The sequence below is a fragment of the Copadichromis virginalis genome, linkage group LG7, assembly GCF_057382275.1.
Source record: "Copadichromis virginalis isolate Kocher_CV1m ecotype Utaka linkage group LG7, C_Virginalis_male_GT1.1, whole genome shotgun sequence".
NCBI lineage: Eukaryota > Metazoa > Chordata > Actinopteri > Cichliformes > Cichlidae > Copadichromis > Copadichromis virginalis.
The window spans coordinates 36,021,112-36,048,203 of NC_140624.1; the positions used below are offsets into that span (position 1 = coordinate 36,021,112).

Consider the following 27,092-nt stretch of genomic DNA (forward strand, 5'->3'; position numbering starts at 1 on the left):
AAGGTTGAGACACTATGTAAAACAGAATTTATAAGAATAAAATAATATATTTATATTTTACTAAAAAGAATAGGTCCCGCTGGCAGTCAGTTCTACAGCCGGAGTCTAGATAAAAGCTTTCTAATCATCTTGTTTGTTGTATATCAGGGCCCTACACGTGACCCAGAGTGCTGTCCTCTCACCTTCCATTCTCCCTTCTTCTTCACCTTCTTGATAACATCGTTCATAATCTCTGTAAAAGAAAGAAAGAAAAAGAATCATCACAAATCAGATGGGCTCGTTATCTAAGCATTCACCCATCATCCTCTTATACTTATCTCTATGACCTGAGCAGAGATGTTTTAATTCATTTTGTAAGTAAAGAATACACAATCATACAAAGAAAACACAACACACACATTCATGTACCATTTCATCACAGCAAGCTAATATTCACCCTCGGATCAGACAGACTGATGACCTGTCCAGTGTGTGAGACTGCAAATATGTAAAACTCTTAACTAACAGACTTTGGAAAGCACTGACAATAAGGCAGTGAATCTGGAGGTGGCAGATTTAAAGATGCTACGATTATTGTTTGTCAGCGACAACGAGGAACAGGATTAGAAACAAGTACGTTAGATGGAGAGTTCTGTTTGAGCGGTTTGGATACAAAGTTAGAGAGGCAAGGTTGAGTTGGTTTGGACATGTGCAGAGAAATGATTGTCAACGGATGTTGAAGATGGAGATGCCAGGCAGGAGTAAAAGAGGAAGACCTGAGAGGAGGTTTGTGGATGAAGGAGGACAGAGGGTTGGTGTCATGTGGGAGGATGCTAGAGATAGGGTGAGATGGAGGCAGATGATGTGCTAATGTGACAACGAGCAGCTAAAAGAAGATAAAGACAAAGAAGAAGCCAACTCACAGACTTTGAAAAACAGTAATTTATTGAACAAAAGTCAGATTTATTGAAAGTTTTCTCGGAAGAGAGGATTTTTGTACCTTAATTATAATTCAACGGAAACTATTAATTTCTGAAGCAAACCTCCTACAGCCTGGCAGAAAGTGCATCTAGGAAAGGGGTGCACTGAAAGACGAACCAAGAGCATCATAATAATTCAAAATGTTGCATTATGATCATTTTATCTCACGTTTTTTGAATTATTAATCGCTGAAAGTTACATTCGATTAGCCACACAGCCTTTAGTGTGTATCTGCCCAAAGTTAACATGAGAGGGAGAAACGGCAAGAAACAAAATGTTTGTATTATGACAGTAAATCAATCCCAACTTTAAAAATAGACATTTTACTACTACACAACAATTTTTATGATTAATAGAAATTGTGCAGATTGGGTATGAGTGTCAAACTCTTACACCGTGAGAATCACTGGAGTAAAAATCAAGTCTAAAAACAGGAAGTTTGAGTAACTCTTGCCGTATGCTGGGATAGGCTCCAGCTCCCTGGCAACCCTGATAAGGATAAGCAGAAGACAATGGATGTATGGATGGTTAACTAAATTAAACTAAGCCTAAAATAACTGAACCCTGAACTGTTTGATTCTACTCATATGTATTTTAAAATCCAATAATGCTACTATTACAATAACACGCACCATGCATTCATGCCTCCAGTGAGGTTAGCCACCACAGATCTACATCAGTGAATGAATTCTCTCAATGATGAGTGTCTACAAAGACGAGGAAACCCAATAAAGGAAAGCCAGTATCCACTGTGAGGTTATGGCACGATGGCCCTGTTTGTGCCACAATACTGATATTGGCTTGATCAGTATGCCAACCATCTGCCAGCCGTATTAGGATAAATCCATTAAGGGTGAATTACTGTTGAACATCATGTTGGATCACAGTGAATATAAACCGCTAAGCCCTCCCGGCCCCAGCTAAAACCTGCGACCACACAGATACTGATGGATTACCACAGATTAAAAAGGGCCTGAGCAAAAAAAAAAGATGAGGGATGCAAGTGTTTGCTGCCTCGAAAACAATAAGCAGTATGCTCCTCAGAGTCAGATGATGACGCTTTTCAGACAATTGGAGAAATATGCCAGAAGTAGGATGGAAGCATAAAAATTGGAAACTAAAACCAATTATAGTATAAAAGAAATCTAGAATGCATGCAAATAAAGGTCGACTAAAAGTAAATAAGTTATCGTATGTACTATAGCTGAAGCAGACAGAGCTCAGCCTGAACCTCCTGTGAGTGAGACGAACTGTATCTGACCTCCAGTGGGACAGATGGTCTTAATATAGTAGAAATATTCTTGCTAAATGAGAGATTCCCCAACTCAGCTTCAGTCTATTTCCAGCATTTCCTTTGTCCTGTTCTGTTAGCTGCTACGTCAGCCAAGAAGCACTGTGAGTACAAACTACAACCTAAAAAACCTTAAAAAACCTGTGACTTTTACACAGCTGGGGAACCGGGGCTGTCACTGTGCTGACTAATTGCTGTAAAACACTCCAAGTAACAGCTGCAAAATTAAAGCAGGCTCCTTTTCATTCCTGAAAAGTTGACTTGTGTTTCATCCAGCAGCGGCTCCAGGCCACAGGATGAGACACTTCAGAAAACAAAGCAGGACTGAGGATATCCGTGACTCGTCCTCCCTTTTCCTCTGCTAATCTGTTTCCTCTTTTTCCTCTGATAAATGAGCTCAGATAAAAGCAGCTCCAATTATTAAGATAAATTGAATTTTTAACTGTTCTTCGTTTTCTTCCAGGGTCTAAATTCTTTAGTCCATCGATCTCTTAAACATTAATGTCGATTCACAACAAAAGCTTTACTTCAGCTCGATGCTTTAACATTACACTTTCCATATGAACATCTCTTCCTTAGATGCGTCTCAAACCTCGTTGCTGCCATTTCTTAGAAGCCCCCATTGAACCCTTTTTTGGGAGCCCTAAATTTCATTCCTGGCATTTTCCCAATTACTGTCATTGCTTTTGAAGGTAACGTTTTAATATTTATCCAGTTGAATTTAGGTTTGTAAAGGTGAAAAGGTTTGAATATGTTTGCAAGCAGAATATTAGATTAACATTAACTGCAAGGCAGTATATTGATGACATTATGATTGGAGGTTGAGCCCCCTAAAGGTTTAAAGTAATCTCCCCTGGAAGCCCTTCAAGTCCAGTATGGAGGTAGAAGAGTTATAATAAAAGAACTGAACTGAATTACTAAGGGGTTAACAATCCATAGAGGCCAATGTATTTTTGTTACCGAACTATAAACATGCTTTTTAATGCTGAGAAACTGAACATTTTAACATGGGGCTCTATGGATCCAGCACAAGTCACCTCAGTACAACAGTGTCTGTACTATCAAATCAACATCTCTGTGGTTCTACTCAGTGAAATATAGAGCTGAAAATCAAGTACACAACTTTTTCTGGATTATGTTCTGTTAAAAATGATTATAATGTTGATAGATACTAAACAACAAATACACTAATTCAATTTATCTTCTCTTCTGTTAGCTTCAGTTTTGGTTCATTTTTTTTTTCAGTTAAAAGGATGACTAATGGGATTATCCTTCATAAGGTTGAGTGAACTGACCCAGGCAGTCAATAAAATAGAGAAGTTAACTTGATAGTGAATGGACTGCACTCTTTTCTAACTGAAGACTGAAAATAAGTTGGGGGGAGGCGTGACTGTGGATTCTTCCTTTCTGACCTCCTGATAAAGGCACAACAGGAACACACCGGTCAGAAAGAAGGGAAGGGACCTGAACAAACACAAGCAGCAGCTGTGTCAACCAAACATGCACAGAAACACATACACACACATCTCATCTCATATCCAGTTAAACAGGATACAATATAATCACGTCAGAGCAGGGACGAAAGTTCACAATTTCTTTGTCAAACTACTCAAATATAAATGAGACTATGAAGACTTTATTAAATATACAGTTAAGACATAAAACTAAAAAGACTACTAAAATATTACATCTTCAGCACCTCAGCAGACACTTGTTTATCTCAGCAGGTTGCAAGTTTTTAAGAGTTGTGGCATTTTCTTGCTCTCCTACGTCATTAACAGGATTCAAACCCCCCAAAATCTTCTGCTTTTCCGGTAAAGGCTCAGTTATCTTTTGTTTATATTATTAAGCACCCTTGTGGATCAAATGTAGTTTTGCAAATTATCATAATTTGTTTCTAATATTTTTGTAATCTTCAGAAATGATTGTAATCTTTTATAGAAATCACTTTTAAATGCTTAATATGCGTATTTTATTGTTTTTATTTTTTTGCCTTTGTGTTATGTTTTCCACAGTTTTGATCAACACCTGCTGCATTTATATTAGCTATGCACACAAACTGACTTCACTCCTCACTCTGTCTTTAATAAGCAAATTTTATAGAGACCACCGCTGGATATACTGTTGCTTATTTACACGTACATAGTTTCATTTTTAGACTGAACTAAAATCACTTTCACTTTTCTGATTGGTTGCCTCTCACAAACAGAAGGGTTAACAATTAACTATAAGAAATATGTGTTTCTTATAGTTAATTGCTTGATGGGGGGGGGGGGGGGGGTTCTTGAGGTTTTAGAGGCTAAAGGAAAAAAGTAAATTTTTGTTTCTTAAATCTTGAAATTAAAACAAAAAAGTAACAATTTCAACACCTTTTTCAGTAGAAAAAAACTGAAGTAGAACAAAGAAGAAGAAAATTAAAAACAAAAAAAATTCTAATGGAGCCATCTGATTGTTGAGGTTTTCTCTCCATTATTATTTATTTATAGATACATAGATAGATAGATGGGTGTGTGTGTGTGTGTGTGTGTGTGTGTGTGTATGTGTGTGTGTGTGTGTGTGTGTGTGTGTGTGCGTGCGCGCGCACTTGAGTACCTAGATCCTGAAGCCTGGTTTTGGCTCAGTGGGATTAGTTGTTTGTATTCTGACCTAATTTATAATTGTGTTTAGATGTTTAACATGTACAAAATAAGGGAAAGCATACGTCTTCTCTATAAACCCAGACAAACTGAACACAGTTAGCCATATCAAGGAGCAGTACTATGAGCAATGATATTGCCATTGTGTTGATGTACTCTCCAATCCCCTAAGCCTCGACTTGGGCTGACAGTTTCTCCCTTTGCCTCGTGGTTCTCCCCCCTTCAGGGACTTTCACCTATGAGTACATGACCCATTTTTTTTCTCTGGATCTCAGCTTCACAGCAGCATCATTCCCGAGGGAATGTGACACGCTTGATCTTAAAGAGACACGCAGACAAATCAGCACGACTCACACTGAAATGCAAGCAAAGCCTTCACCACAACCCAAACACACAAAAGAAAAAATGAAACAGAGCTTCATGGTCAGAGTCTCACCATGTCATAGGTTTTGTATTTTTAAAAATCAAAGAGTTTTTGTTTGTACATACACTTCAATAGATTACATTAACCAAAAGATTAAAATAACTCAATATTAATAAAAAAAATAGCTTTTCAATGAGGCTAAATGGTTTCTATGTTCCATCTCTTCCGTACACCTTAAGCACCGATATTAACCAGATTTAACAAAACCTAAAAACACTCCATGAGATAACTATTATCTGTAAATGGAAGGAGCTATCCTTCCATTTACAGCCTCTTCAGATTCATCTGCAGTTACGTAACACCCTAAACTGGCCCCAGCCGGCACAAAATGGCTGTAAGGAAAGCAGAAGAAGAGGATTTATGACCTTCAGTGGATAGCAAGTCAGAGGTCAGGAGTGCAGTTCACTGGAGCAAAATGGGGAAAAAAAGAAGGAATGCAGGAGAAAAAAATGAAACAAAAACACAAAGATACTCGACTGGAGGTCCACTGAGAAATCTCCAGAAATCCCCCCGCCACAAATGCTATCTCGGTGGACTGATCTCTAAAGACGTGTGTGGGCATTGATTCACTCTCATGTAGTCTACACACGTGCACCTCAAAGAGTTGTCTGTCACCTCTGTTCCCCTGACAGGAGGAGTGTCTTTGTGGGAAACTCAGCTAAAAGTTACTAATGCAGTAACAAGAACATGAAAGAACATACAAAGAACTCTTCACTGATACCCCGAATTCCTTCTCTGCACTGACGCTATTATAAGCATTGTAAGCTAGCTGCTGTGCAGCTTCCAGAAATCAAATGCAGCTCTAAGCTGATACTGTCATGGTCCTGCGACCATGACTCAGTGACTTTGTGTTTGTGTTCCTTATTGTTGTTATTCTCTTTATTATTCTTGGGCTGTTTTGGGATGGTTTGTGTTTGGGATTTTAGATACTGGGTTTTGGGTTTGTGCTCCCTCTATTGGTCCCTGGTGTTAGTGTTCCCCTGTCTCGTCAGGTTAATCAGGTCCAGCTGTGTCTCCCACCTGTGTGTGATTTCCCAGTGTCTCTTTGTGTACTTATAGTGTGTGATTTCCTCTGCTCCTCGTCGCGTCGTCTGTGTTCATACCTGGTGTAATCCCCTGCATGCTCTCCCTGCTGTTCTCTCTTCATGCTCAGGTTTGCTATTTCTTTGTGTAGTTTCTCCCAGTTAGTTCATCCTTAGTTCTGTTTTGCCATCTCCACTTTATGTTCAGTATTGTCAATAAATCACCTTCACATCTGAGTAAGTGCTGCATCTGAGTCCTCCTTTCCACTCTTCACACAGCCGCCGCCCCGGACCGTGACAGATACCTTGATCAAGGGCAAATGCACAAAACGCCACATCTGCAAAGATGTGGCACCAAATTTTTATCAGGCACTGCAGGTCAGCGAAAACCAGCTGTCCAACCAATGAATGGAATAAATGGAAAGATCGGAAAGGAAACACTACACACCTTTAATGAGAATCTGATATTACTAAACTGCTTTTGTGCAAACACACAGTGCTGACCTACTTAAGCCAGCATTTTTTCCAGTGCAGAAAAAGCAGCAGCTCTTTGTTTTCACGATCCTATAGAAAGAAAAAAAAAAAGCGTGACAAGCCCTAAGAGAACATCTCATACTGATTTTATTAGACTAAGCTAATCATGTCTTACCCGTACAATGTTAAAATGATCATTTTGTTATACAACATGTCAACACATACTTGGTTTTGTATTTTTATCATATTCCCCCTCTATTCTGTTCCTAAAAAATGAAACTGATGTCTCGTCCCTAATACAGCATCATCATTTCTATTATTGGATATTATATCAGCCTTTATTACTATAAATCTGTGGTTGAAATAACTGTTTTGCAATAATTTTCTCTTTTTGCATTTCCTTTCCTTTAGTCCAAGTTCAGTCAGTACAAGACTGTGGCAGGTTTAATTTGCTTTACATTAACTTATTGTATTTGAATCATAATTAAAGTTTAGGAAAATCAGCTTGAATAAAACAATACGATTTCTCTATTTTAATGTTTAACGTATTTTAACTTCTTTTTTTTTTTGCCATGATCAAATAGCCATAGTTAAAATGTGTCTGTTTCTCTGGGAAATTGTGAGATTTTTCTCTTGACCCATTTTGTGACTTCGTGCAACATTAATAATATTTAACCTAATTTCATCCAACCTTTGTCACAAGATATTAATTCTAGTTCTATTGCAGAAACACAAGTGCAAAAATTTAAGAGAGTAACAAGCAAGACAAATTAGGTTTCCTGCACTCACCAGAGAGAGAGCTAAGAAGATGGTATATATATATATATATATATATATATATATATATATATATATATATATATATATATACACACATATACACAATTTTTTTTTAATCCTCCTACAGTTAATTTAACAAATTGACAAATTATCATGAAGCCATGCCATCTATATTTCTTGTTTTTGTTTACATCGCTGGAAGAGGAGAGCATCCAGGCTCTGGTGCTGTGGCGATCTTCCATAAGAAGATATTTCTGTAACGTGGTGTTAAATATGTCTCCACTGTACGTGTGTATATGCATGTAAGAAAAGGACTGAGTGCTGCCGAGAAGAGTGGGAGGTAGAGGATGTCTGCCAGCTCTGACACAGCACTCATCCTCAGCAAAAGAGAACGGAATTCATTAAGATTAAGAGCCACTGTGACCCTGCATTACACAGCTCTATTTCAGCCAGCTCTTCATGCTCTATTACTGCAGTGACATGACATTTCAGAGTGTGTGTGTGTGTGTGTGTGTGTGTGTGTGTGTGTGTGTGTTTTACAGACGCCCAGGGGCTGCAGGCACTGCGTCAGACTGGATCCAGACGTGTGTGTGTGATGCTGTGGCTCAGTGATGCTTCCAAGGTCAATAGAAGGCGCGTGTGTGCAAATATGTGCATAAAAGTCCTTTTCTATTTCACCTTCCTCCTTCCTTTTATTCACACTACCCCAAACAGAGAAGAGTAAATACAACATGCTTCCAGAAACTTCCAAGGAAGAGTGAACTGACTCTGTTTGACATTTTGGGATGTGAGTATATTCGAACTGGAGACAAAACACTTCCTAGCTTTGCTTTGAAGTCTTTTAGCTCTCCATCACACCATTTCTGAACATATAGCTGGCGCAAAATTGATGTAACACAACTGATAAACATCAGCCACTGCCATCAGCATTGTCAACCTGGCATTATAATACATCTGTGCATCCCTACAGCACGCAGCCTCTTGAGTTACTTTTTAGTTTGTCTTAAAAAATAAAAGGCAACATCAGGGCTCATTTTTGTATCCATTTTGCACCCAGTGGAGCAACAAATTTTAGTACCGTTTCATTTCATTGAGCACAAACAGACGGAAGAAGTGACAAGTGAATGTTTTGAGTGGTAAAAGCAAGCAAACTGGCGAAACGTATATCAAAAATGGTTGCCTGGCTTGCTAATTACTTGATCAAATCTCACCAAAAACTACATTTTTTGATCAAAAACCAAAAACCATTTTGAGTTGTCACACCACTGAGCAGCACAATTTTATATCTTCTGACAATAAACAACCTGATAGCTAAAAAAAAAACTGCAGGGTCACCATTGTGACACACTGGAGGAGATCCTTGAAATGATCTAATAAGAGCAGCAGCAGCCCTGAAAACAGTCTGAAGGCAGACAAGAAGACTACTTTAAAAGGGAGTGTGGTTACCACAGACATAATAGAAAGATACTGAAGTAGCAAGTTTCATTAATTACCAAATTATTATTATTAAATCCTTTTTTTTTTAAATGAGACATGATAAATATCACATAATCACAAATTAAGAAAATGTGTGCATAACTAGTTGCAGACAAAGAACCTGTTAAAATATTCCAGTTAAATCCAAAATTGTAACTTTGTAATCTTTTTGTAGCTCGTTCTATTCATATCCAGTTAAGTATTTGAATACAGTTTTTCAAAAATCAGTCTGAACAAGACGTACAGTTAATGCTGAAGCGTCCTGACATTGTAAGTCCTGTGTTTAAATCAAAGGCTCAGATGTAGGCAGGCAATCTTTGCAGTAAATAAACATCATAAAATGCTGCTCTCTTCAGTTCGCTGAGGAGTACCACCCCACTTTTTCATATTAGATGCAATAGTGAGCAGATACAGAAGCATGCATATGACCAATGTCACCACAGTCAAGCACAGACTGAATTGTGGATTATACACCGATCTATTTGTATTTATTTCTATAAAAATATCCAATCTTTGGCATCAGTTTTCTTGAAAGGTGTTCCACATGATTTTTCAAAGTGAGTCTAGCTTCCAGACACAGTTCCAGAAGACTTGAGGTCTTATGCTACCTCAGTGTGCCACTTTCTCTTTTAAGGAGGCTGTCGCATTAATTAAACCTGAAATGGCTGCATGGCGATGACGAGTATGTATGCTGGTGCCAGTCAAACAAAGTGGTTCACAAACGTTTTCTGGTGCATGGTACTTCAGAAGGAAAAAGAAGTTTACATCACACATCCCGGAGATTTTATCCATTATAAACAATAAAAAATGTCTAATTTTGCTTTTGAAAGACTTTTCCGGTTCACATGTCAATATATTCCTAGTCAAGATACTGACCCCATATTGCTCCCATCCATCAGAGTGTGTGTGCGTGCCTGACAATGTTAGAAAAAGACCTGTATGAATTTGTATGTGCAACTGGGTGAATGGGACATATATTAGAAAAGGCACTGTATAGGTAACGTTTAACGTATTAGCTGCTAAAACTTTTGATCACTTTCCCTAACAAACTAAATCATTCAACTTCCCTTTTCATTTTTCACCTGGTTGTCTGTGTGCCACCTCTGGGGCCAGCCCCGCAGTTTGAAAACCACTGATTTAATAACTCTCCACATGCTTTACAAGCCAACTTTGAGCACAAATGCACAGGTAATGAGAGGTGAATAAATAATTGTAAAGCTGTCTATGGTTACAGAAATATTTCAAAATTAACTGGATTTAAAGGATTTAAACAGTCGTCTGGTGATGTAAATTGATTCCAAGGTCAGTTTCTCAGTATATTATGGTATTTATCATGTTACACAATAACATATAAAGTACAGCTATGAAGCATTTTAGCATCTGCTTGAATGACTGAATGAAAGGCGGAACATTATTTGTCTGGGTCAGCAGGTTTTCCTTGAAAACCTTCAAAACATAATAAAACCCACTGCATCTGACCCCATAGACATCACCATAAAGTATATAGCTCAAATACAGAACACCGCCTCGCTCTAAACACTGCGTTCCTTCAGTTTGAGCAGCTCATCTCTTTCTAAATGACTCAGGTCACTGCTGACTGATGAGGTCCTCGTCACTCAGCCTTATTCTCCTTCTGCTGCTCTCTGGCACTGATGTTCATATACAGCCATGAAACGGGGAGGGTGAAGCTCAGCTTGCTGCCCATCCCCCCCCCCCTCCCTTCATTCTGGCTGCTACATCAATTGCTGCAGAGAGAGAGAGAACGACAGAGAGCCCGCGATGGTGTCACCCTCCCTCTTTCACTCTCTGCCCCCACCAATCACAGCCCTCGCTTCACCTTAGCCAAACGTAGAGCAGGTGTTGCCTCCCTGCGTCCTTGTCTTTACTGGGAAACATGCACGCAGTGTTTACATTGCTCAGGAAAAAGATGATTCACTCGGCCTGCCTTCAGCTTTTCACAAACTGGGTTATGCAATAGCCAGTTACAGTGTTTAAATAATTAAAGAACGCGCGCAGATAATTGGCATATGAAGCTGCATTGTGTAATGTAGTAGGGCGTGCAGATGATATCATTTCTATCAAAACTCAGTCTTCTGGCCTTGTATTAAAAAAAATGTAGACTAACTTACAAAAATGCAGGTCTGGGCTGAGCTCAGCCACAGTGCAAACATCCAGCATCAGGCTCAGAATACTTTTTATAATTTAATACTGTACTCTTGGATTCAAAGTAGATGTGAAGTTACTGATGATCGAGGCTCCTCTTTGTGACAATGCACAAATCCTTTCACTTCATGTCAAAGAACAGAAAAATATACTAATATATATACACTAATATATATATATATATATATATATATATATATATATATATATATATATATATATATATAGAGAGAGAGAGAGAGAGAGAGAGAGAGAGAGAGAGAGAGAGTGTTTAATGAGATGGGGTGGGTGTGAGCCAGAATTCTGCAGCAGCACCAGTGAGGCAAATATACCTTAGAGCACAGCTGGGTGTAGCTTAAGAATTTTCAGATTCCAGCAATGTCATGACCAGAAAGTGACACATTAGCTCCTGGTACAGAGCAACTGTGTGGATTTGTATTAGTGAAATGTGACACCGAATCAATACTATGAACAACAGACGCCAAATGAAGCAAATCCTGCAGCCGGGGTAGGGCACGGTACCAAAAAAAAGAGGAGAGAGAGAGAATGAGCAGCTTGGTGTAAGAATTTAGGGACGAACTGGATACATGGCTTCACATTAAGACATCTCTATCAGGTTTTATGGGCTCGTTCCTGAGCCTTTCGACGACCACTAACACTTGCACCCAGTTGAACCTCCTGCGCCTCCACCATAGTCAGGCCTGTTTCATCACAGCACACCTACCGCTAGAGCACCAGCCCAAATGTAATGAGCCGAAATGACACAATCGGATACTGAACCTTGAGTTAACAGTGTCCTAATGATGCAGGGTTACACAGACTGCCGGTGCCGCACCGACTCTACTCAAAGGGCACGATGACTAAAAGCCGTCCGCGGAAAAATATACAAAAAATGCGGAATTTCTTGCGCAGCGCCAGTTTTAAGGCAACTTTCACGACTCTGGTGCACTCCGCCATTAACGTGAAGCGGAGCATAGGTGGTGCTCTCCGGCTGAGAAAGGGTGTTTTACGCAGCTGAATTATGCTCCATCGGATGGGGTGAGGCACTGCTGCAGTCGGGGAATCCCACGGATCGAGACCGCTAATCTTCATTCATTTTGCAATAAACAGCATCGCATTACATTGTGTTGGCTATTATTAGCTCGCCAGCGTGTGAACAGTACGTGCATCCTGCATGTTGTGGCACAATATTCAGGCAGAAACAGATCGGGATGCAGCTCACAGGCAGAGGCAGATTAGTCCTTAAATAAACGTAAATTGTGTCTAAAAGGGGCGCACACGGGCTTCATTACTCTGTGGCTTCTCATCCCACCGGAGGAGGATGCCAACATCTTCTATTAGTGGGCTAATCATCGCTTGTCAACAGCGTTTTATACGCTCTGTCGCTTGAAATGCAATTGCGCATCCGCGCCGCAGGAGACCAACGAGACGGAGCAGCCTCTGCAGGGCATCCAGTGCTTCCTCACTACACCTCTGCGGTTTACATCGGGATACAATGGAACATCACCTTCACCGTTATCATCGTCACCACTCAGATGCACTAGCAGCCACCCGCATCCTGTCCCCCCCGCTCCCCGGCCCTTTTCTTTTTAAATATATACTCGCTCTCTGGCATATACACAGCTGAATCGGGGTGCAGCAAGACCATATCCCGCACAAATTCTGAGCACCATAAATTAGGAGAAAAAAAAAGTCTTACTTTCGCCGACCACCGCCTTTAATCCGATAGGTGCCATGATGCTGCCTCTGAGTGCTGGACCGACTGATTACCCTCTGCTTACTCTCTCTCTCCTCCTCCTCCTCCTCCTCTCTGATCGTGTCACACCGCTGCGGAGGAGCCTCCACTTGGAAACGTCACTGCGTATCCTTCCGCATCATCCACACTGGTGATGTGCGGACGTTTGGCTACAGCTGTGTGTATTAGCTCAAACTAATTCCTACTAAAGACATTTATTTGTTAAGCCTTACCCGCTCATTTGTCCAAATAGAATTTAAAGATTCCTGCAAAATACCCTTGTTTTTCACAGAACCTGAAATAAATACATGATAAGAAAATAAAGTAACCCTTCATTTTTAAACAAGTTTTAATGCATATAACCTTAAGCAGATGGCACAATAATAGATTCATAGTTTTATATATATAATAATATAGTGAATCATTACATTTATACAGGAAGACAGTGATGTGCAAAAGTCTTGTGTCATTGATTTAGTGAAATGTGCAAACATAAATGGTAGTATAGTATAAGACAAAAACACAGTATACACAATTCTAACAAGCTTGAAAGTCAATATTTGCTATGACCTTGCAACTTTGTTCTTCATAGACTCTTAAAGATATTCAAAGAAAGCTTGCTTAAGTAGTCTTCAATAATAGTTCTCCAGGCTTCTTGAAGGGCATTCAAAGGTCTTCTTTGGATGTTGGCTGCCTTTTGACCCGTTCTCTGTCAAGATCATCCCACACTGCTTTAGTAATATTGGGGTACAGGTACCAAGCCAATCCATGACTGATAGAATCAATATTACTAGATACTCACTGTTTACCTTTGATGACTGCCTCGTACATACTAACGATGATTTGAACCAACAGTTTGAAATTTGGATTCATCACTCCATAATTTTCAGTTTAGTTCCTTTGCAGTTCATGCACAACTCAGCTTTTCCCCTTCTTTAGGAATGGCTTCTTGATAGCCACCCTTCAACTCTGGCCATGTCTAATGAGCTTTCAGTGAACGGTAAATGGATGAACTGAAGGACAAGAAGTATCTCTTATCGCCTGTGTCAGAACCTGAGAGCAAGAACAGGTCGCTAGTACCAAAGTGTCTAAAGATACTGTTTAAAATTGGTTCTTTGCCAAGCTGTCTGTTATGTGTAGACACTGGTTCATCCCCTTGAGTCGTGGGCCTTTTTTACGCTTAAATCATTCATGTTGATTCATCAAGTTAAAATTAACGTTTCAGAAATGAGGTATTTTTGTTTCTTTGTTCCTTTTCCCCTCAGAGTAGCCTATAAAAGTTGTAAAAATCAATGGGGACCACAGCAGACATAAGTTCTCAGCTGTTTGACAAACTGCATTCATAAACTGTACAGGTGAGATGCAAAGAAGACCAGACAGGTTTTTTTTATTAGAACTAATAAACATAATAGTCGAAGAAAAACTGGACCATAAATTTATCAAAAGTACCGGAACACTCAGCACATCCAGTAAGTTCTTAATAATTAAATTAAAACCTACAAAAAGACACAATCAGCACATATAGTTCATTCAGTTTAAGCAATGTTTTCACTAAAATGCATGCTCACAAAATGTTGTGTCTCACTCCCATTTCTTATTGTTGCATTTAAAGCTCTATTTGGAAGATCCAACCATGCAAAATATTAGTTTTTGCCATTTGTTAAGTGGTCTTAAACTTTTGATCAAATGGTCCAGTTTATTGACTCTAGTAAGCAGATGTGATGCATTGCAGTCTCCTTTTATGACACTTTTACTTCACTTTATTTTCAGCTAACTTTTGGAAGTTGCAGAGCTTAATTTTCAGCCTTCATTGCTGATAAAACCATAAATTCATAGACTGTTTCAGCAGCATTAGAGATCATTGCATAAACGTGAACAATTTAACATCCAGCATTTTAGATGGGTTTTTTTTAAAGGATCAACTCGCTTACTGAAATATTCAACATGTTTGGAAGAGCTGGTTTGGATACTGGCCTGCTTCAAAATTATAGTAAAGAAATATGTTTTCCACAAGGGGGCAGCATTTATCTGTGTGTGGCAAAATGCTACTGGGTCCAACCATAGACTCGCTTTCAACGTTGAGCCCAAAGCGCGCACTTCAAAGAGCCTTTAGTTAATTTCTCCTGATTTTTAATCACAATATAAATATCATGAAATCATTAAAAGAAACATTTTAAAGAAACTTACTAATAAACGCACTAAGGTTGTATTTAAAAATGACAGATGTTAAAACATCTGTCAAGTTTAACATTATTAAGTTTGCTGCTACAAGCAGACACTCTCGCGTACAGTACGCACTGTGATACTCTTAAGCTCCTGGTTCTGGCCACACCCTTAGCACAGCCGACTGAACACGTTGGACCAGTGATGACTCCCAGAGGGTGTGTCCCGCTGCTGTGAAACGCAGCACTGTTCACCAGCACGTCCTCCTCCTCCTCTTCCTCCACCGCCTCCTCCTCCTGTTTTTTAGAAAAAGCTGAAGGCGCCCACACTCAACGCACCAACGCCAGAACAGTGCTCCTCTCTAAGGGGGGAAAGTGAGAGAAATTCCCAGAGGGTTTGCCCGGAGACTGCTGGAAATTTTCCCCTGGAGTAAAACCTGCCGAGTTAGGATACTTAGAGGATATCAGAGGCTCTCCTGTAACCATGGGGGACGTGGTTTCCTCTCACCTGGATGAGGATAGGCGGGAGATGATTACAGGTAAGATGAGTACCGTTGCGCGTTATAACAATCTTATTACAGAGTTTTGACCATGTTGTTGCCTTTAAGAAAATCGATTTATATTACTTTTATCATCTAAACTGCAGAAATCAAGTATAGACGGTTACTTTTGTGCCACCGCCTTGTAGGTGTGCTTTACTTGAAGGCTTCCCATGAATCTCAACTCCACTGCAGCCCTGTTTCTTAACTGCGGTCAAGTGAGCCCTCACTTACGAAGTCGCAGTCAAGCTAGCCGCCCCGCCAGCCGCACCGAAAATGTGGTTGCACTACTCTTACGTATATTACGGTATGGGTGAAGACCGGCTTAGAAACGCAGTGTTTTGTGTCCTGACACTATTTTACTTCACAATCCACTCCCATTTTTAGTGTATCTCCACTTTCCCCCCTGTGATCCACAGCCCAAATTACTGTATGATTCAGAGAAAATTAACAATAAAATTTACCCAATTTACTCAACTATACTTTTAATGTCCTCATCTTTGACCTCAGATTACAGGAAAACTATAAGAGGTGACGCAGATATTTCACTGGATTCTGACTCTAGGCTGTCGCCACTCTTCACCCTGTGATCCACAGCCAAAATTACTGTATGGATTTTGAGAAAATTCATAGCAAAATCTTCCCATTATGCTTTACTGTACTCCACATATTGACATCTTTGAGCTCTGATTACAGGAAAACTGTAAGAGGTGACACAGATATTTCACTGGATTCTGACTCTGGGGGACCCCCACTCTGCACCCTGTGATCCACAGCCAAAATTACTGTACGGTTTTTGAGAAAATTGATAGTAAACTTTGCACAATTTACTCTACTGTACTCTATATATTCTCATCTTTGAGCTTAGATTAAAGGAAAACTGTAAGAGGTGACGCAGATATCTCACTGGATTATGACTCTGGGTGACCCCCACTCTGCACCCTGTGATCCACAGCCAAAATTACTGTACGGATTTCTGATAAAATTAAATTACATTTCTCAGATTACTGATTTCTCATATTACTACTACACAGTTTAGATACACTCAACAAAAATATAAACGCAACACCTTTGTTACTGCTCCCATTCCCCATGGGATGGACGTAGAGACCTAAAATTCATTCCAGATACACAATATAACCATCCCTCCCAAACAGTGGTCACAAATCAGTCCAAATGTGTGGTAGTGGGCACATCTGCCATATTGAGATAATCCATCCCACCTCACAGGTGTGCCACATCAGGATGCTGATCTGACATCATGAGTAGTGCACAGGTGTACCTCAGACTGCCCACAACAAAAGGCCACCCTGGAATGTGCAGTTTTGTCTCACAGCAAAATGCCACAGATGCCACAAGCAATGAGGGAGCGTGCAATTGGCATGCTGACAGCAGGAATGTCAACCAGATCTGTCGCCCGTGCATTGAATGTTCATTTCTCAACCATAAGCCGTCTCCACAGGCGTTTCAGAGAATATGGCAGCACATCCAACCGGCCTCACAACCGCAGACCTCGTGTAACCACACCAGCCCAGGACCTCCACATCCAGCAGGTTCACCTCCAAGATCGTCTGAGACCAACCACCCAGACAGCTGCTGGAACAATTGGTTTGCACAACCAAACAATTTCTGCACAAACTGTCAGAAACCGTCTCAGGGACGCTCAACTGCATGCCCGTCGTCCTCATCGGGGTCTTGACCTGACTCCAGCTCGTCGCCGTAACAGACTTGTGTGGGCAAATGCTCACATTCGATGGCGTCTGGCACGTTGGAGAGGTGTGCGCTTCACGGATGAATCATGGTTCACATTGTTCAGGGCAGATGGCAGCTGAGAATGTCCCAGTTCTTGCATGGCCAGCATACTCACCGGACATGTCACCCATTGAGCATGTTCGGGATGTGCTTGACCGGCGTATACGACAGCGTGTACCAGTTCCCACGAATATCCAACAACCTCGCACAGCCATTGAAGTGGAGTGGACCAACATTCCACAGGCCACAATTGACAATCTGATAGACTCCATGCGACGATGTGTTGCACTGCATGAGGCAAATGGTGGTCACACCAGATACTGACCGGTTCTGGGTCCCCAGACCCCCAATAGCGCAAAAAAACTGCACATTCCAGGGTGGCCTTTTGTTGTGGGCAGTCTGAGGTACACCTGTGCACTACTCATGATGTCAGATCAGCATCCTGATGTGGCACACCTGTGAGGTGGGATGGATTATCTCAATATGGCAGATGTGCCCACTACCACACATTTGGACTGATTTGTGACCACTGTTTGGGAGGGATGGTTATATTGTGTATCTGGAATGAATATTAGGTCTCTACGTCCATCCCATGGGGAATGGGAGCAGTAACAAAGGTGTTGCGTTTATATTTTTGTTGAGTGTATCTAAACTGTGTAGTAGTAATATGAGAAATCAGTAATCTGAGAAATGTAATTTCTCACCCTGACCGGTTGAGGCAGATGGCCGCCCCTCCCTGAGCCTGGTTCTGCCGGAGGTTTCTTCCTGTTAAAAGGGAGTTTTTCCTTCCCACTGTTGCTCATAGGGGGTCATATGATTGTTGGGTTTTTCTCTGTATGTATTATTGTAAGGTTTAACTTATTATGTAAGTGCCTTAAGTTGACTATTGTTGTGATTAAGCACTGAATAAATAATGTCTAAAACTGAAGTTGATACTTGAGGTGGTGTGTGAATGACATTTTGAAAAATTTAAATTGTGTGTGGAAAGACATTTCTTGTAGTTAAGCAAATACTTCAATGAACTCATTTTGTTTGGTAATGGAATAGGATTTAATTTTATCAGAAATCCGTACAGTAATTTTGGCTGTGGATCACAGGGTGCAGAGTGGGGGTCACCCAGAGTCATAATCCAGTGAAATATCTGCGTCACCTCTTACAGTTTTCCTGTAATCTGAGCTCAAAGATGTCAATATATAAAGTACAGTACAGTAAATTGTGCAAAGTTTACTATCAATTTTCTCAAAATCCGTACAGTAATTTTGGCTGTGGATCACAGGGTGCAGAGTGGAGACAGCCTAGATTCATAATCCAGTGAAATATCTGTGTCACCTCTTATAGTTTTCCTGTAATCTGAGCTCAAAGATGTCAATATGTAGAGTACAGTAAAGCAAAATGGGAAGATTTTACCATGAATTTTCTCAAAAACTGTACAGTAATTTTTGCTGTGGATCACAGGGTGCAGAGTGGGGGTCACCCAGAGTCATAATCCAGTGAGATATCTGCGTCACCTCTTACAGTTTTCCTGTAATCTAAGCTCAAAGATGAGAATATATAGAGTACAGTAGAGTAAATTGTGCAAAGTTTACTATCAATTTTCTCAAAATCCGTACAGTAATTTTGGCTGTGGATCACAGGGTGAAGAGTGGAGATGGCCTAGATTCATAATCCAGTGAAATATCTGCGTCACCTCTTACAGTTTTCCTGTAATCGGAGATCAAAGATGTCAATATGTAGAGTACAGTAAAGCAAAATGGGAAGATTTTACTATCAATTTTCTCAAAAACTGTACAGTAATTTTGGCTGTGGATCACAGCATGCAGAGTGGGGGTCACCCAGAGTCAGAATCCAGTGAGATATCTGCGTCACCTCTTATAGTTTTCCTGTAATCTGAGCTCAAAGATGAGGACATTAAAAGTATAGTTGAGTAAATTGGGTAAATTTTATTGTTAATTTTCTCTGAATCATACAGTAATTTGGGCTGTGGATCACAGGGGTGAAAGTGGAGATTAACCAAAACTGGGAGTGGATTGTGAAGTAAAATAGTGTCAGGACAGAAAACACTGCGTTTCTAAGACAGTCGGCACCTATACCGTAATATGCGTAAGAGTAGTGCAACCACATTTTAGGTGCGGCTGGCGGGGCGGCTAGCTTGACTGCGACTTCGTAAGTGAGGGCTCACTTGACCGCAGTGTTTCATAGAGATAATAAGTAGGTTTCCGATGTTGCAGCATGTTTGTATAAGTTATGGACTGACTGCTATTTAAGTCTCAGATTGCTCCACAGAGTGAGCTGGGCAGCAGGTCTGGGCGTCTATTAAAGTCATGCGAGTAGAAGAACAATACAAAGACTGAGATACTTCAATGGATATAACGTGATCCCTGTCCTAGAAGTAGCTTGGTGATGCGTTCGAGTATCAAAACCACTTCAGGAATTTGGGAAAAACTAGTGTTTTTTGTTTTTGTTTTAATGCATGGAGTTCAATCTTCCAGACTTGTCATTTCCTAAAACTTTTGTATCAGGGTCATTTCAGCCTCAGCTGGGATGCCCCTTTAGTTCAGGGTTGTAATCCTGTTTGTGTGCATACGCTGGCAGAAGTACTCCTATGAGGAAACCCAGAATTATTCTCTAGAGGCTCAGGCACCGAGTGTGTTTGTTGGATTTTCCTTTTGTGAGCAGAAATAGAAAAAAAGTGGGAAGAATCACCCTGTTAGAATCTGGCTGTTGTAAAAAAAAAAAAAAAAAGGTAGTTCACATATAAAAGGATAAATATCAAATGTAACTTCTCAAATATGAGGGGTTTTGTTTTTGCCTTTTGTGTGACTTTGGGGGTTCTGGCCAGAGAAATACATGTTTTCTGCTGTCTTATACTGATCCAAAGTTGATCCAAAGATGTGTGACATTCAGAATGAGCAGAAACTGGGCTTTAGAAAGTACAAGCAAGGTGTTCAATGTGAAAGTTCTTGACCTTAGGAACAAAGCAATCTGGTCTTACTGGCTTTTTGGAGCCCTTAGCCACATGTGCTGGTCTTCATTCTTGAAAGGCGCTCAGTCAGGTATCATCATGTGTCATAATGTAAGGCTTGTTAATGATAAAATATGTTAAAACTATAAAATGTAGGGTCCACATGACTGTGGAAAGCTGCGAAGGTAGAAAATATGACATTTAGCTACATGCAGGCCTTCATCGTTAAAATACGCGAGTACAGTATTTCCTGCTTATGAGTCCACTCAGAAAAAGATCCATATAAAGAGACTAGTCAGAGGGAGAGGGGAAGATAACAAGTGAAGCAGGTAGAAACATGTCACAGGCCGTCTGACTCTCACACACACCCCTCTCTGTGTTGTTCCTGCCAGTATCTTCTACAAATCAACACAGTAAAAACACCCACGTCAACAGAAGACAAGTGAACACCTGTGCATGTCTTTAAAGAAAAAAGAAAACTTTCTTTTTATCCAGGTCCCACTTGTCGATGTGTTTGCACCTTTTAAGTTCGTGTGTGAGACAGGGTAAAGACCAGTCAGCGTTTTTGAGTCAGGAATCTTGTTGTGTCTAACTCCCACAAAGGCAACTACTCAATGATCTCCTCCCCTATAGGACCCACACAGCAACCCCATGTGTGTGAGACACATGCAAATCATAACTGCCTGCTGACCCACATGTTCACCCATCTATGGTCTGCTTAAGGCAGAAATAACCAACAGACTCAAACCTTGGCCTAGATATGTGCTGCCTACTATCAAACCCTTGAAATATAAGCGATCATCCTCAAAGAATAAGTTAGTAGATTAATCGTTTCACAGCAGGTTTTAGATAAAAACAGCCAAAGAATTAGAGTCAAATCCAGTCAGCTGTTTCTGGTGATCAGCTGACTTTTCTGGATCGAGTCACAGTGTTCACCTTTGAGGAGCTGCACGTGTTGCTCTGAAATTTGCTACAAATGAAATGAAGATGGTAGCTTTGATGCTAAACATTAGCATGACAGCATTGTTACTTGGAACAAAAAAAAAAACTGTTCAAAAATAAAGTTAAAATAAAAAAAATGTATTTATATTAGAGATCAATAGAAAAAGAACTAACACTGCAGTAAAAAAGATAAGAAGCTAATAGTTAAATTCAGCAACAAAACATGAACTTTGCCATGTGAGTGACACCGCCCTCTTTTGCCAACATGACGCAAAACAGGTAATTATAAAAAGGGACAACATGCCTAACTCAGGCACACCTCAGACTGTTTGTGCACACGGTTTTATAAATCTGTTGAAAATAATGTTCACGCTCATGTCTGCCTTTTTTAGTTTTATTAGTATTTTACCATTTTTATTCATCTACTCACCTATCTGGCTAAGCCTTTTGATGTTAAACAGTGGATGATGATTGATGATGACGACGATGACTGATAATGATTGATAATGATAAGGATTGGTGCTTGATGACGACTGATTGTTATCAATCATCATCAGTTGCTGGCAATGATTGATGATAATGAGGGTTGGTAATTGATGACGACACTGATTGACAATGACGACTGATTAATGATAAGTGGTGATGATTGTTTTCTTTCTCTCCCTTCACAACAAAACTGTAAATCCACTCCTATAAAAAATGCACAATTTGGTTTTTAAGCACCGACAGAATTCATATCCAACTCATCTTTATTAATCATACATTTATTCCATAAATATTATATTTGCCTTAGGAAATTGTAATTATTCTAAGAGAGCCATGGTATTCAAAGAATCCTGAGCTCAAACCTTGGGCATACTAGCAGAGGAGAACTTCCAGTTGGGAAAAAACTTCATAAATCTTATTTTGGAACAAAGTCAGCAAACCTTTTAAGCCTTCTTAAATCATGTTTTAAGGGTTGTTGTATACACACAGTTGTTATGCCCCAGTGAGCCTGAGAATTTAAGTCAATTTAGATAATGCTCCAAAATAGCTGCAAAGAAGTGCATGAATGCATTTCAAGTTGGCTGCAGTTTCATTACTTATTGCCTGAAAGAATTTGTCACTGCAAACTGCTTTTCCTTTGCTGTTCTTCGGTTTTCCTACTTGGAAAGATTGTGGGCCCTGCTGTCCTTTGCTAATCTTAAGCCCACTTCAGTGTACATCTACTGAACAATGCCTTTTTGTCTGCAGTGTCCTTCTGCCATCAGTTCCTCCATGCTCTTGCCTACTGTTATTTGTTATTCATTACAAATGCACTTAAAAAATTGAAGGAATGAAACAAAGGTTTACATCAAGGTCATGAATCTGGGTTATGGGCTTAAGATTTTAAGTAAGCATAGGAAGCACTGATAGAGAGTCTGTAATTCTTATACAAGAAAAAAAAAAGAAAGCTAAAATATGTGGTTTTTTTGTTGGAGGTATTTGTGATAAATTACTTTCCAGCTCAGAGTCTGAAGCTAACCCTAACCATTTCCTGTTTCATTTAATCCTCTAAAAGGACATGCAAACACTGGAAAATACTTAAGTATGGCGTATAAAAAGTACCAAAAGTTCCATTTTTACTCTATTCCATGATGTCACATGTAAAGTAAATAGCAAACAAGAGATGGAGGAGGGTTGTAACAACTATAGCACATGGCTATACAGTTTGAATGAGAGAACCGAGTATGTATTTTATGATGTGGGCTTTGTTTTAATTTCTAAGTGCTCATTTACAGCTTCCTAGTCTGCTGATTTTGGCTCAGCAAGGCGAACGGTGGAAAGTACCAACTCTCTGCAAGTTTGCAGTGGAGGCCACAGTAACCGGAGCGTAATCTAGAGGAAATTTAGCCAGGATAAAGAGAGTTTCCATCCAAAATCAGATATCCTCTGCATTTTTTCTGAGACTAACTGTTCTGAAGGCAGACCCTGTCTGATAAACCCACCGAGGATGAAGAAAAAAATCCTTCAATAAAAGGAATGGAATGACAAACCTGACGAGAGATTCAAAGCCATCGTCTGGAACAATTTAAAGTACTTGCTGATGTTTAGTTTTTCCAGGTGCCTCGCTATCTTGCAGCCCCTTAACCTGCCCTCCCCTCTCATCCTGGTATGTCATGGTGTTTTTAAATGCGTGTCCCTGTCCCCAGTCTCCTCCGCATTCCCTCCATCTATCCTGTCCTGTCAGCTCTTTCCTTCCTGCTCTCCCACTGCAAGCTGGCTCCCTCCTTCCTGCGTCGTTCCTTCCATAAACAGATCATAGTCAACACTATATGCTGCTGAATGAGCCAAAGACACTGATCAGCTCGAACACCAACTCTTTTCCAGCATTAGAACGTGGGAAAAGCCTTTGTCCCCTCCAGCAGCTTCTCAGTCTATTTATTAGGAAGCTGAATGACGACAGATAACAAATCTCGAGGATATGTGGAACACAGAAAAGTCTTTCAGCAATACCAGGAGGCTTTGCTTTTATACAAACAAGGACTTACGCTAACAGATATATTCAGAACTTAATAATTTGATATATACAAACGATGAAGAGAAAGCAGCTGCCATTTACTGGCGCCTGAGCAAATGTTGTCAGGTTTTGGTTTGTCCAGAACCTCCAAACTGCATTAACAAATGTGCACTGTAGTCTGAAATGCTCAAAGAAGTTACAAATGGTTCGTTTGTGTAAACTTAAATATTCCTTTTAGAAATTCAAGTTTGAGTTTAAATATCAGATTTTGAGATGACTTAAAACAAGTTAAAGGATCATTTCAGAGTATTTTTTCTACTGTATTGTGCACTTACCTAATAGTATTTTTTCATGAGAGTTGGCATTATTTCAAGTTATTTGCATAATAAATTATGGACGTTGGCTGAAATATAATGCATGCTCTTTTTTTTTTTCTTTTTTTTTTTGGCCTGTCCCGTTTGGCTCTTTTGCCATCAGAATTGTTGTCTAAAGGCAAAGAAAGATGCCCAACGGATTTACTTTACCAAACTGACCATCCCAGCCTTGCCGTAATGGTCCATTTGATTCACCTTTTATTGTTTATTTTATTTTCACTTACTGAATACGGGACAGACTTGACTGGGGGAAAGAAGGGGAGAAAGAAAGAGGGAAAGAGAAACAGCTGAGAAGAGGGACGGGGGAGAAGGGCAAAAGACAAAAACCAACCGAACGGGCAGAGAAAAAAAAATGCATATATCAATCACCTGTTGAGAAAGAAAAAAGAAAGCAAGCAGAAGAGAACAAGAGTAATAGAATAAACAACATCACAATGATATATGGGAATATGACAGTAAATACTAAATATTAAACATTATTGTGCAGCACATAAGATCAACAGAACACAGTGTGCTTTGAGGTAGGAGCCAAAAAGGGTGTAGTTTGTGGGTGTGATCACCCGTATGTACACCTGTGAGCATGGACGCGCTTGTTTTTAAAAGGTTCCTTCATGTAATAATCTGCTAGAGGGTGTGGGGGGGCCACAGCCCCGTCCTCCAGGGCATGAAGCAGGTATGGAGATCAAAACTCCAGACATCCAGAGGCCCCCAGAACACAAGAGACCAAGGAAGACCAACAGAGGGGCAGCCGCGCCACTGTCCCGGAAAGAGCTGAGGAGAGTCCCAGATGAGGGCTCACTCAGCAGCCGCGGAGCAGAAGCCAGGGGGAGTTGCAGTGACGCGCCCGTGAGCTCCGCCGGCAGCCAGCTGTGCCTGAGTGACTGAGCCCCAGGCCGAGAGGCCGGGGGCACCCCACCTCCAAAGTGGCCCGAGCGAGCCCCAGGCTCCGATAAGCGGCCGCCAAGGAGTGAGCCGGTGTGTACCTGGACGCCCATCCCCGGACACAAAGAACCACCAACGCACCGATGTCTGAGGGGGTCCGCCACTGGCAGGGGAAGTGGTGGTAGGGGGAGATAGGCCTCCAAACCTTGGAGGGCCTGAGATGTCCCCAGAGAGGTGGCGCCTGACACCCAACCTGACATATAGACACAGACATACAGGCACACACAGATACAAACATCCATTCCCACCCTCATGCTCTCATATGCACTTACTCCACACTCAACCAACGTGGAGACAGACATAAAGAGACGCTGTACACACGATCACACTCCCCAAGCGTACTCTACAAACCGGGTCTAGGTGCCCCCGCCCCTGGAGGGGGGAACTGCACCCAGAGCCAGGTGGTGTTTCCCTTTTCCCTGCGGTGGGGGGAGGCAGACCTAGTCCTAGCCCCCTGCTCCAGCAGGTCGCAGAGAATGGGGGTGAGAGAAGACTCCAAACCTCCCTCCACCCGCTCATTGTAGTGTTGATGCATGTGTGTTCTAAGGTGCATTTAAAACCCAGGAGGGCTTGGAGCTACCTGCCAGAGAGCAGCAGGTAAGCGCATGGTCCCTCCTGCTAGCCCTCAATGTCTACGTGTATTTAACATTGAGAGGTGGGCAACGATGCCAGGGGTGGGGTGTACACCCTGATGGTACTTTGGACTCCGTGTATCGTGCCCACCCCCAAGATCCTATATGTATGTGTAATGAGAGTGTGAGTAATGTGAATGTCTAAGTTGTGGGATAAAATTGAGGCAGAGGCAGCCAGAAGGGGACAGAGGGGGGGGGTAGCCTCCTCTGCACCCTGGTGACATACCCCTACTCCAAGGCCCTGCATGTGTGGGTGGTTGTGGTGGAGCAGGAAGAGGGAGGCAGCTGGAGATGGGGAGGGAAGGAAGGGAGGGGCAAGTGACCCCTCCCTGGGGCCAGCTCCCCCGCTGACCCCAGTATAATGCATGCTCTAATATACAGTGCTGTTGCTACATTTTGCTCTCAAGTTACTCAGGTTGAGTCATATTTACATTTTGCAAAAGTTTTGATTCACCAATCATTTCTTCATAATTTGTTTACAGTGAGGCAGACTTTCTTGTAAATGAATGTGATCTTGAGCAATAGCTCCCCAGGTTCTCTGAAGGCCTTTCAAAGTTTTTCTTTGTTTTTTCACTCATTTTCAGCCCAGTCCTTGTACCTTATCATTGTCAGAGGAATTTCTTTCCTTTATTGTTGTTGATAACACTGATTGTTCAAGCACAAAAGCAGCTAACAGTGTTGTGTCTATATGTAACAGACAACTTCGTAAAGGACGAGTTTTAAATTGTATCTTTAGGCATTTTATTACTAGTAGCCTGTCGCAAAAAGAAAACAATCAAAATAATTTATTCCTATTTCTCTAGTTGAATCTATGAAAGATGCCGAAGATGACAGAGCAAAAGAAATAGTATTTTTCCACCAAGAAGGTGGTTCCCTAAGAACTGTAAGCCAAAATTCATAAGGAAGGGAAAGTGGGAGAAAAGGCTGAGAAACCAAGTTATGAATTCAAATTTGTCATCAATATGTGCAGAGGAGGTCAAAAGAGAGGTGCAACAGTGAGTTTCTACAGCCACCTGTAAAACACGGTGGAGGCTCTGTACTTTAGACAGTGTTGTTGTGGAATTATGAACACAGAAGAGTACCATCAGGTTTAGATCCACTATTCAACGCCACCTGGAAATCATCTAATCAACAGCAGCTTTGTTTTTCAGCATGACAATGACACACAGTGTCAATGCACTAAAAGCATATCTGGGTAGAAAAAGTGCAATGGAACATTATCAGTCATGCACTGACCTCCCAAGAGCCCATAATTAAATCCTTGCAATTAAAGCAATGTGGGAACATCTCGACAGAGGATGGAGCAAAGGGCAGCCAACATCCAAAGGAGAGCTTTAAATGACCTTC

General features: G+C 40.9%; 2 protein-coding genes across 3 annotated transcripts in view; one reads left to right on the top strand and one right to left on the bottom strand.

Annotated features, from left to right (window-relative positions):
- stxbp1a (syntaxin binding protein 1a) overlaps positions 1-13,039 on the bottom strand; it is a 41,220-nt gene extending 28,181 nt beyond the window's left edge. Inside the window, exons 1-2 of one of the 2 annotated variants that reach the window (XM_085463213.1) lie at positions 12,926-13,038; positions 183-232 (exon numbers count right to left, since the gene is read on the bottom strand). In XM_085463213.1, the coding sequence (XP_085319339.1) occupies positions 183-232; positions 12,926-12,962 (87 nt within the window). In that variant the 5' untranslated portion in view covers positions 12,963-13,038. Of the gene's footprint in view, positions 1-182; positions 233-12,925 lie in introns of both variants that reach the window. The other variant, XM_085463212.1, reaches the window with a different exon arrangement.
- Positions 13,040-15,383: 2,344 nt separating this feature from the next.
- Positions 15,384-27,092, top strand: part of niban2a (niban apoptosis regulator 2a) — a 36,055-nt gene continuing 24,346 nt past the window's right edge. The window contains exon 1 of the mRNA XM_085463214.1: positions 15,384-15,662. Within this exon, the coding sequence (XP_085319340.1) occupies positions 15,608-15,662 (55 nt within the window). The 5' untranslated portion in view covers positions 15,384-15,607. The remainder of the gene's footprint in view (positions 15,663-27,092) is intronic.